Consider the following 11,758-nt stretch of genomic DNA (forward strand, 5'->3'; position numbering starts at 1 on the left):
GAAAAAAATAAAAACTAATTTTGAAATTTGGCACCTGTTTGAAAAATAAACTTCAGTAAATTCAAAGTAGCTGTACCAGCTTCAGAGCAATTCTTAATTTACATGTCTATCTGAGAGCAGATCAGATCCTTTGCTTTGACACCAGTGTTTGTTATGGACACCTTTTGTTTCTTGAAATTATCTGTTAAAGTTCAGATGATAATTGATGAGCTTAAACTTGTATGCAGTAGATATCATAAAAAAATAAATAAATTGCATAGGAGAAAGTAAAGTTTTGACACAGGTAAAAGAAACTTTGAAACTAAGAATTCACGGCAATTACAGTACAGCATTTTATTAAATAAAAATATCTGCTTTTATATCCATCAGTGCAGGGCTTTTCTGTCAACCTACTACAGAGATCACAATGTGGAACTGTCAAAACTCCTACACAAATTGGGACAACCTCTGCCATCGTGGCTGAGACAGGAACTACAGAAAGTAAGATAGCATTGAAAAAAAGTCTTTTTAAAATCTCTTCCACACTTCAGTCATCCTACCTAAAGTCTCCAGTAGCTACCAGAAAGTCTTGTAAAATATACCTCTGCAAAAAAAAGTAAAAGATAGAGATTATTTCCATATGCTGGCATGTGGATTGTGAAAATACATGTGTTTCTTAGACCTCTGGTGGGCCAGATCTTTCTCATTAACATTTCTGGGCCTGTGGACTTGTGGACTACTGTGCACATATGTGGAAGTTAATTGCAGCTGATATAAGCTTCAGAGATACATGACCTGTCCAATTTCACAGTAAATACTTACATTTTTATATATCAGTTTAAAAGTATTGTGTCTCCTGTAGGTTTTGTAGTTCATTGTTAGACTGATGACAGTTTTTCTTTGCATTGATTATTGTGTCTTGCATAAAATAAGAAAATTTAATGTAGCATAAAATGCCAAGTGTACTTCTGCCATTGGAATCAGCTTGCTAATACCTGAAGTATATACTAATAAAGGTGAGAAGTACAGCCATCATACACGATTTAGGTGTGCACAGCAACAAAACACATGGAGCAAAATCTGGAATCCACAGGCAAAAGCAGTGTAAGCAAAAGAAAAAAAAAAAAAAACATTTCCTATGATTATAGCCTGTAGTAACAAACCCTTATAATGCGATAAGGGCCTTTGTCCATAATTGCTGCCTAATTTTGCACTGTCTGCAGCAGCAAAATACAGAATGTAGCCTGTATCTGAACAGAAATTTAATTGGTGATGTAAAACACAAATGTTGCAATAAAATCCTTATGAGCAGTATTATACTTCAACAACTGTGAGCCAAACTGAAGCAGTGCAATAACAGCCTTCACGCCTGGCTTCTATGAGCAGCCAAATCCAGATACATGTACATTGCTGTGAATCAGGAATGTAGCCACTCAAATGAAAACTGGTAAAGAGCAGAAACAGATCCATACTTAGATTGCCTTAATTTGCACCAGTATTTTTCCTTAATTTATTTGCTTTTCAATCTATGCTGTGTGCATTCCAAGAACCCTCAACCTGATCAAAACTGTAGCATCGTGCAGTGACCTTCAGTTTGTCGGCTGCAAAAATCTGTCTGTTTTCCAGGTGAACATATTTGGTATTAAATTTTAGAATTAAGCTTTAGGGAAGAAAAAAAAAAAAAAACACAGGTCATGGTAGAAAATTGGGCTCTAATAATGAAAAAACGCAAATATCCAGCCTTACGTTTTTGGTACATTTCAGTAGCACATCTCATAATATCAGTTTAAGTATGAGATATACTCTAATAGTACTTAAAAGTTGAGAAAGAAGACTGTTGAAAATTTCAGCTGAGTATGGCCTTACTGTTTCTCCACTGAACTTTGGCTCTGAATGTTTCTAAAGGCATGAAGGGGTAGTGAATACAAAAGATAGCTACAGTACTAAATGCAATGCTTTTTACAGTAGATATGTACTATTATCATAATTTGTTTTAGGATGACTAGATAAAAACATGCATCAGGTGGTGGAAAAACTTTCTCTGTCTCAGTGCTGTTTTACAACATTTATGTAATCTCATAATTTAAATTTCAATTTAATAGAATGAAAAGCAGTCTGTTACTCCCTAAATAGAAAACAGATGTTGAGATCCTTACTGTACCTCTAGCTGGTAAACTTTATTATTTATTGATTTTGTGTATGTAATACCTGGTTTTGATAGGCCTGTAAAGCAAAATTCTAGACCAATTTGCTGTATATAACAATATTCTTTATGCAGCACATTTTTGCTAAGGGAATATGCATGATTAATGAGGAGGACCTACTAGAGTAGACATTTTTAAGATGAATATCTTTATTATTTATTAGAGAGAATGAAAATTTACATTTCATTTTAGATATTCACTGTCATACAGATTTGGCCCAAAAGCTGACATGTCTTAAAACACTCTTATTTGATAAAAGAAACACTCTGAATTCTGAATATCTGTAAATGCAAATTCTCTGCATGCTATGGACAGCTCTTTAAGCATTTATATGGATTTGTTACAAGTAAATTGACTAACTGGAGAAAATACTTGGGTTTTTCATCCTGGCATGACTGATTTTACCATTTATATAACCTGATCAAACATTTAAAATAGATGATCAATCAAACATTTAAAATAGAAGAAAAATGTATAATAGAAGAAAATTGGAAAAATTTTAGAACTATAAAATGCCTGAGATCTTCACAAATTGAGTGCTTCCTACGTGCTGGAGAAGTGAGCTTCAGCCACTTTCATAGTTTAGACTTTGTTTTCAGGAGCTCCATTTCTGTCTTTCTCTGGGAAACCAAGGCCCCAGCAGAACTGGGACAGTAAGTCCCACATGCACAGCCGTGCCTTGAGTGGACTAGGCTTGGTTTGGCAGCCACACATAAAGGTTGTGCTCTGGCAAGAAGTGCCTTGGTGGCTCTCAAGTCCTGGTGGAGGAGCTGTTGTACCCTCCTAGTGCCCTTCCTAAGATTGAAACAAAATTAATGAGTCCCTAGGCAAATCTTCAATGGATTCCTCTGCTAACTTCACCTGGATCAGTACTGTGAACAAAGTAACTTGACCTTTTGGCCCTGGAACTGTGTATCCAAAAAGGGCGTGATTCTGGATGTGTGTTAAGTCAGAGCTCCTACTGAGATGCAGCTGCTAAGCATTAGCATCTCCAGAGGAGGTGCTGGAGGGGCAGCTGCTGGTAGGCTAGGTGGGCTAGGCTGAGGCTCCAGAGCAGCAGAGAAGTAAAGGCAAACAGCTAGTGGTCTTTGCAGTTCTGAGTCTGTCATACTGGGTTATTACTGGTTTATACGAAGAAGATATGAAGCCATGCTATTTTCCTCCAGAACTGTTCTATGTAAAGATGTTCTTACATTTAACAGGAAGCTTTAAAAAGCAGAATGACTTTTAATGTGCAGTCAACTTGGTGAAGAATGAAGTCTGAGCAAAGCATGCAGACAAGCTACATGTGTTACCCCCCAGATAACAGGATGCAGTACAGCTGAGTAAGCAAGTCATACAACATGAATTTGCCTGGCAAAGTTTGCCTCTCTGTTTACAACTTCCCTACAATCAGTGTTTGATTTTCAGAAATAAACTATCATTATTAACACTTCTAAAAAACAGTGATTTATCACAACAAATTTATACTTGCTAGTTAAAGTCAGGTGTTTTAATGTGGTTGGTAACACGGCTATGGGTTTTGTTTCCATGGTTGATAACTGCATAAGCAATTCCTTTAAGAAATGTTTGATTATGTGAGTTTCACATTTATTTTCATAAATACAATTCTGAAATTTGATTTCCTCAAATATCTGTGCCATTACAAATCAATGTGTGAGTAGAAAGTGACCATTAGGGGGTGTAAACATGGAGTCTGATATGAATTCACTTAACTATTTGAACAAACATTCCTGAAATACTGTGATATCTTCCCAGTTCTACTTGTGCAGAAAGAATTAGTTTCAATGATTTGCAGACTATCTTGTACAAAATATCCTTTTTCATTGCTTAAAGATGTGAAACTTCCTCAGGAAGAAATTAATTAGATATTTCAGTGTTTATAGATGTAATACTCTTGTCATTCACATTGAATGAAAATTGCTGGAAACATTTTTCTCATTTTTTTTTTAATAAAAATAGATATTATTCTGATAGTGGCATGATATCTGAAGTGCAACAATAAACTCTGATAAGAAAATGTACTGATGTGTGGAAGTGATTTTTCTGTTTATAAAAGTTGTCCTTTTCTAGGTTTGTTAGCAGCTTGACACTGAGCTACAACACAAGCCAGGAGCATGGGAGCACCATGAAATGTTTTCACAAATGAAAAATATTGCTTATTCTCTCTGAGTGAACGTTACTGCTTTATGCAGCTGCTCATTTTCCTGCTTTTGCTACTCTCTTACTTTTTTATTTCTTGTGCCAGAAATTTCTAATGTGCTATAGAAACATGTCCAGAGCTTGGCTATTTTTAAGAGAACAAGGAGACTTTATTCAAATTATTTGCCCTGGGGATTCACTAGTTGTGCCAATGCATCAGCCTACACAGATATGAAAGAACTTTTTTAAGGAGAAATGTCTAAATGATGGTACAAATGTCCAAAGGAAATTTTGCTGTTATCAGTGAAATCAGAACAGAAAACTGCAGTATCTAGCAAAAAAAGTATCGGCAAAAGCCGATTAATATCTTCATATAGGTGTAAAGAATACAAGCCCTATGTTAACAAAATATTATTTTAATTACAGAGAAATAAGGCAGAATATACATTCAGAAGGCTAAGCTTCTTTTCTCATACCCATCTCTATAATCTCTAAGAGTAATAGAAATGGAATAGTAAAGAAATAACAGAAAGGTGCTAAGCAAACAGAAACTATCTTTGCTACAAATAACACCTGGCTGACCTCTGGATACAGTTTATCTGCTTTTATTTAATATTTATTTTCAGTTCTTCCAACCCAAACCTCTCCGAGTTATAAGGCAAAGGATGCCTTCTTTTGTCTCTGGGAACCAGGAGGATGAAGCAAGCATAATAGTCAGCATCAAAGGACAAAGCACAGGAACAGGAAAGGAGTTAACAGGTGAAACCAAGGTCTAAGGAAACCTGAATAGAGGAGGAATTTAGACAAATTAAGGGTGATTGATCTGAAAAGCATATCATGAGTCTGATTATTCTCCAGTCTGCTTTCTGTCAAGTTACTTTTCTTTTTTAATAGTTATTTTCTTTCTTCAGTTCCCTTTTTCTGTTCTGATCCTCTCGTTGTCTAGAGAAATTGAGACAGAAAAGGCTTATATACTTTTAATTGCTCAGCTACCTACGTACCTAGGAGACCTGTCAGTCTAGTACTACAAGGTCACTACCAGATCTCTTCCAAAAGGTAGGAGTCTTTCCTAACAGATGTGGCCTAGTTCAGCCATAATGTAGGGGCTTCCCATAGCCTTTATTATTCATATCAGGGAAACAGACTCTTTACCCTTAAAGAAACCTGCTAGTCTGTCTCCTCCATTGTCTCATCAAGAATGTCTCTGCTATTAAGTCTCCTGGTAAAGCTCCTTTGTTCAGCTCAATTCTGAACCCAATTTACTCTGGTACAATAAATAAATAAATAAATAAATAAATAAATAAATAAATAAATGTGTGTCTAAATGTTTATACAAACACGGTACGTGTATTTCGGCTATCGATTGCATTCTGGAAGGAAAACATCATGACCTAAAGGCAGGAGACACTGCTGTCACGCTCTTGACAGAGTGGAGATAAGTTTCTGTACGCAAACGGTTCAAGGTGAGGACTGTTGGACGTGGTAGGGCTGTGCAGGTTTGTTTGTCTCCGTACTTTTGTACAGCCCTAGCAGTTATCCCATGGTACTGCCGGGCAACCACGCACTCGAGCTGCTGGTGTTTCCACTCCCTGGCACACAGCTGAGCCCAAGCAACCCGGCAGCCCCAGCCCTCAACCAAGTTCTAGCCGCCTGCCAGGACCGGCCTGCCATCATTCCTTCCCTTATTTCCCAAGTGATTGCCAGGCTGGAAGCGTTTTAAACCCGCCATTCCCCATTCCCTCCTTCCACGTTCGCAGTGCGCAGGCACCGCCTTCAGGTGGGCGCTTCCTGGCGGGGGGCAGGCAGAGGGACAGAGGGACGGCCCGGAGCCGCCCCTCGCCCCTCCTCTTCCTCTGCCTCTTTCTCTGCCTCTTTCTCTGCCTGGTGCGGTCGGCAGCCGGCCGTTGGTGAGCGGGTGGGGCGGCGGTTGGGCCTCGTGCCCCCCGTGAGGGCAGCGGGTCCAGGGTGAGGGGCGCCTGAGGGGAAAATGGCGGTGGCGGCGGAGGAGGAGGAGGTGGGGGTGCGCTCCATGTCTCCATGGGGGCTGCCGCCCGTGGCTGTCCCCCTTCCTAGGCATGGCAGAGCAGCTCCTCGCTAATTGGCAAAGCTCCTACCAGCGCGTTGGTAGCAGTCGTTGACTGTAGCGAGGAACACGGCGAGGCTGGCGGAGAGGCGCGGCGCGTTGGCGGGCCTTTGACTTGTTGGGTTTTCCCTTAAGCGGTCGGTACTCGGGCTTTAAACGAGTCTTTCTACCTTTTTATTTATTTATTTATTTATTTTAAAGGTTTCTTTATCGGCCCGGAGGCCGGAAGTGCAGAGACGCCATTGAAGTTCCTCTCCCCGCCGAAGAGCCACGTGGCCGGGTATGTGCTGCCCTCAGCTCCTGGAAGGGGGGTTTTGAGCAAAAATAATACCCTCACACCGCTTTGCAGTTTAATCGCTATACAAAAACTAGCAGGGTTTCGACTGATCAGCACGGAAATCGAGGTATAGGCTTGATTTTCATTTACTTTGATTTTGATTTATTCTGTTCGTTTGGATTTTTTTTAAGCCATGCTTGACTCGTGTGTGGATGCTCATCTTTTACTGACAGAAAAACATAACCAAGAGCAAAAGTGTGCATTGCTATCTGTGCAAGGGGCATATCTTTAATGATCAGCACATTGCTAATTTAGTGAAGTGAGTGCTTAGAGTGATCTGGAATTGCAGGAGCAGGGAGAGGTGTCTAGATGATTTTAATAGTTTTGTTTCAGAGCAGCTTACAACTCTTCGGAAGGCATTGTACTGTTTAGTAGTGTTCTCTGTCTTGTGTGTTTTCGGTAGCAATATTAAATTGCCTCAAACTTAAATTGCCTCTAATTGCCTTTACAGGGGAAAAACGTTCTGGAGTTGTGATGACAGAAGATGGGGCTAAATTCAACGTGGAGTAGTTGTAACTAGAATTTCAAACTTTTACTTAACTGAAGGGTGGATGTGTCTGAGCTTCTAGAATTAATGCTCTTTGCAAGCAGTAGTATTTCTGGTTGTCAAACAGGTTGTCTTTTTTTGTCAAAAAGAGCAGGCAAATCCTACTTTTGGGCTAGGTCTTAATTTCACTTCAGACATAAATGAGCTTTTCTAATTAAGGTGAAACCTACAGCCTAGACGTTCTGCAGTCTCTCTCTGCTCTTTACAAAAAGCACAGAGGACCTGGGATCTAGCTTAATGTGCTTGAAATTAGCCTTGACTCTTGCAGCTCTGTCTCAAACACTGTTCACAGTGTTTCATATTTAGCAACGTAGACCTGCCTGTCCCTGTGGCAAACACATCTCTTTCTGATTGTCTGGTGCCCAAACAAACTGGAATGCATGGGCCACAAAACAAAGCTCATGGAGGAACAGGAAATTGCTTGACAAAAGCTGCTAGCATAACAAGCAAGCGCACAGGCATATTGGTCAGGTTAACTTATGTTCACCTACCCTTATGGGGGTGCACAGCCACTGAGGACCCCTGCTGAAGGGCAGTACCATGTGTGGGCAGGAGGAAAATGGTAGTACAGCACGTGCTAACCACGAGATAGCAGGGTTCTCCCCGCCTGGTAAGAGCGGTCTTGACCAATTGTATATACACAGGGTTACTTTGTGTGCTTTCTGGTCTTATCAAGAATACGCATGGCGATGAACTGGCTATATGCCATTTACCCTGGAAACCAGATGGGAAAAAAACACAAGGGAACACTATAAAAGACAGTACTTTTGCAAGACATTAGGGACCCTCCACACCAGATCACTGAAGACAGCAGATCAACGGGATGCTATGGTGGTGACCATCTCTTGCAATCTGTAAGATCCCTTTGCTTTTATTTCCATACTTTTTCTATTAATTTTTTCTTAACTACCACTTCTCTTTTGATCCACATATAAAAGTAATCTGGTAGACAACATTTGACCTTGTTTGTGTCTTAATCTCACTGTGGGTGAATCACAAACTACCCTATGAGCAATCGGAACAGGACAGCTTCGTCCACAAATTACATTAACCTTATCCCAACTATGTTCTTTTTCTGTGCTGCCTTCCAAAATGTGTCTGCTCCTGCCTTAGGGCCATCTCTAAATTTTAAGCTATTACAATCTCTCAGTTGTTCAGTGGCTATGCTGTCACATGGCTGACCGTACTGCAGTGTTTTTAAATCTGACAATGTGCACCTTTTGATGGCTGCTTTTCTGCTGCTAAATAAACTGCCTTAGAAAGGTCTCAAGGAGTATACGTGTAGTCCAAAAGACAAAGGTAAGTTTGGGAAGTCTAGAAAATGCATGTGAACATCCACAGTCTTAATTTCAATATATGCGATTGTGATGCATTCAAATGTATTAATGAGTCAATAAAAAGACATTGAGATTCACTGAAAGTGTCGCTTCTTCCTTATAAGTGTACTGATAACAAAGACTAGACTTGCCTACGAACTTGGGAATCACTGATGCATGGCTAAACGTGCTTGTTGTGTGGATACACATCTTGGTAGCTGGGCCTTGTATTTGCAGCTCTGTGTGGTTTCAGGCCAAAGTAGTGACTGACTGATTCTGTCTGGGAAACATTCCACAGGCCACATGGTCTTAATCAGACATTACAGCTGCAGGGGAGGACAAGTATTTTGAACATAACCAATAGCTCAGTTCTAGTTGTTGAGGGATGTTTTACCTAATGTGGTTTAAAGAATGGGACAAGATCAAGCTTTCACTTCCAAAATGTGTAAGCAAACTTAGTTGTAGATTGTTGCGAAACCATTTGTTGTCGACGGAAGGAAGACACAGACGCTCAATATGAGTGATCAGTGAACTTCGATTTATTGGATAGCTCAGTCGTCTTTTATCTAATTCAATATAATTAGTTCATACATATTGCAAAAGCTAAGCTCATGATTGGTTAGTGCATTTCTCTATTCTATCAGCTAGTTTCCCACCAAAATAACACAGTTAGTACTTTCCCAGCATACCAACAGATACCACGTTCTTGTACCTGAAACCTCCCTGAAACCTCCCTAAAACCTCCCAGAACTTACATTCCTTCCCAGGCTGCATTTACGTATTTTCTCAGGCTCATTTGAGCTGTGTTCGATACTTTGTTAACTCGCGGCCTCCTAGCTGCTCAACATCCACATGACCTACTTCACTTACCCATTCCTCCACAATTCCCCCGTTTTTATTTTGGGCTACAAACACCTTCCTTGTGAGTTGTTCTAGTTTCCTAGATAAGCAGCTAAAGACTACCTGCGCAGCAATTATAATCAATACAATCATAAGCAAAAAGCGAAGTCCCTCTTTGATTAAGTTAAAAACCCATCCCCCTACATTTCCAAAGACAGATTTAAGCCAATCATCAAACCAATTATTCTGTATCGTAATTTTTTGTGTATGATCCATTAACCATTTTAATTGATTGTGAATTGATTGCCCATGATCAGAGAGATTAAAGCAACACATTCCTTCTACATCTTCACACCCATGTCCTTGAGCTAGTAGCAAGAAATCAATTGCAGCTCTATTTTGTAACACAGCATGTCTTATGCTCCCCATATCTTGCGACATTTCAGAAAGAACTTGTGTTGTTACATTTGATTGTTTAACAGCCCAACAAGCAAGCTTAGTAATGCTAGTCAAAGCGTGTGCAGTTCCCACACTAGGCACTAAAGAAGCAAAGAATCTTTTTGCTGGACCCCACAATTCTACATTATCATTGCAGTCAGAACCCAAAGTTTTTAATTCTCGTTTAATTCTTCTGCTCCCTGTCGAGTTCTGCCACGAGTGCAAATCTGGAACGAAAAGTGTGAGTCGTCCTAGGTAACACGGTCCTCCAAAAGCATTGGCAGGTACAATGGATTTGTGAATTGACTCATTATGATCAAAACATTTTAAACAGTACATTCCCTTAAATTTCTCCAAGTGGCTACTTCAAACAATGACTCCGTACTTGTGAAACATGATTTTCCTTGACCAATTGCAACTGGTCCTGCTAGTTGCTTTCAATCGACTCCCCATTTTCCTAAAAAGCAATGTAATAAATCTAGGGCTACTTCGTCCTTCATTTTCCTATGATTTTTTGCTGGCACTGATTTCCTATGATTTCAGCCTGCACTATGGCAATAAGCGTGCTCTCACTAACACAGTACACAGCACAACCGCACACCCAGAGCACAACCGCACACCCAGAGGCCTCTGGCACATCTCAATCTCAATCATATCACAATCTCATTCACAAGAATATAATTTAGAATGATAAGCAAACAAATAAGTATTGTCTTTCTTTGTGTTCCTCGTGAAGTGACGTGCAACACTTTGTTTTAAAACCTTACCCTTACACAAATACTTCCAACACAAAATAGCTAGACATTTAAGAATAACACATACAATTATTAACACTCCAGTTAGTATCCCTTTTGCATTGCAAGGTAAACCTTTTATAAAAAGAATGCCAGAGAGAAGCAGCACAGCCGCCGCTGCCTCCATGGTTCCGTCACACAGGCTGCAGGGTCCTAATGTCTGTCCCTCTGTTCTGTGCCGACTCGCCACACGCTGAGGGTCAGCTGCCGTTGTCCACTGAGGCCTCTGGTCTCCCGTAGCAACTTGATCTCGGATGTCCCACATCGCACCGTGATTACTTCAATTTTCCGCGTCTCTCCACAATTCCTTTTTCCGCATCCCTCCGCGATTCTGTTTGTTCAAAGATTGTGCCCGGATTGATAAAACAACCCTTTGCTACCCCATATGCTAATAATCCTGGTAACTCCTTTTGCAGTCTATACCCTGCGTGCTCCGCTTTTCTAAAAAGCATTTGAGCAAATCATACGCCGCTTGTCTCTCCATACCTTTATATACGTCGGTACCGTTGCAGCCTTTGCAAAGACCTCGGCGACGCTTTCCGGCGGGACCCTCTATAGGCTCATCCCGGGTGCGAGGACTCCCTTTCCGAGCTGCGGGTGCGGGTGTGGTTCCATTCACCTTTCAGGCCTCGGGTGCGGGGATTCAGCAATTTGTAATCCTTTTCACCTCCTGAGCTGCGTTGCAGGACCGGTCCTTGTATTCCGTCCAACCGTGGCTCGCAGGTACAATTCCAGCGCAGGTTCAACTCCAGCGAAGTCCCTGTTCCTGTATTGCAGGTCCCGGTCCCTGTATTGCAGGTCCCTGTTCGGGCGCCATTTGTTGCGAAACCATTTGTTGTCGACGGAAGGAAGACACAGACGCTCAATATGAGTGATCAGTGAACTTCGATTTATTGGATAGCTCAGTCGTCTTTTATCTAATTCAATATAATTAGTTCATACATATTGCAAAAGCTAAGCTCATGATTGGTTAGTGCATTTCTCTATTCTATCAGCTAGTTTCCCACCAAAATAACACAGTTAGTACTTTCCCAGCATACCAACAGATACCACGTTCTTGTACCTGAAACCTCCCTGA

At 40.6% G+C, this 11,758-nt stretch overlaps 1 protein-coding gene and 1 non-coding gene across 7 annotated transcripts in view; both read left to right on the forward strand.

The window, feature by feature from the left end:
- The window catches only part of LOC137856558 (bifunctional heparan sulfate N-deacetylase/N-sulfotransferase 3), a 79,353-nt gene extending 75,146 nt beyond the window's left edge, over positions 1–4,207 (forward strand). For 5 of the 6 annotated variants that reach the window (XM_068682143.1, XM_068682140.1, XM_068682139.1 and 2 more), the window contains exons 14-15: positions 370–480; positions 3,386–4,207. In XM_068682143.1, the coding sequence (XP_068538244.1) occupies positions 370–480; positions 3,386–3,433 (159 nt within the window). In that variant the 3' untranslated portion in view covers positions 3,434–4,207. Of the gene's footprint in view, positions 1–369 lie in introns of all 6 variants that reach the window. The other variant, XM_068682144.1, reaches the window with a different exon arrangement.
- Positions 4,208–6,350: 2,143 nt separating this feature from the next.
- On the forward strand, positions 6,351–6,474 carry LOC137856580 (small nucleolar RNA SNORA24). The gene has a single exon (XR_011096600.1). It is a non-coding gene; the product is annotated as a small nucleolar RNA SNORA24 (small nucleolar RNA).
- The last annotated feature ends 5,284 nt before the right edge of the window (positions 6,475–11,758 follow it).

The sequence above is a fragment of the Anas acuta genome, chromosome 4 (assembly GCF_963932015.1).
Source record: "Anas acuta chromosome 4, bAnaAcu1.1, whole genome shotgun sequence".
NCBI classification, from domain to species: Eukaryota; Metazoa; Chordata; class Aves; order Anseriformes; family Anatidae; genus Anas; species Anas acuta.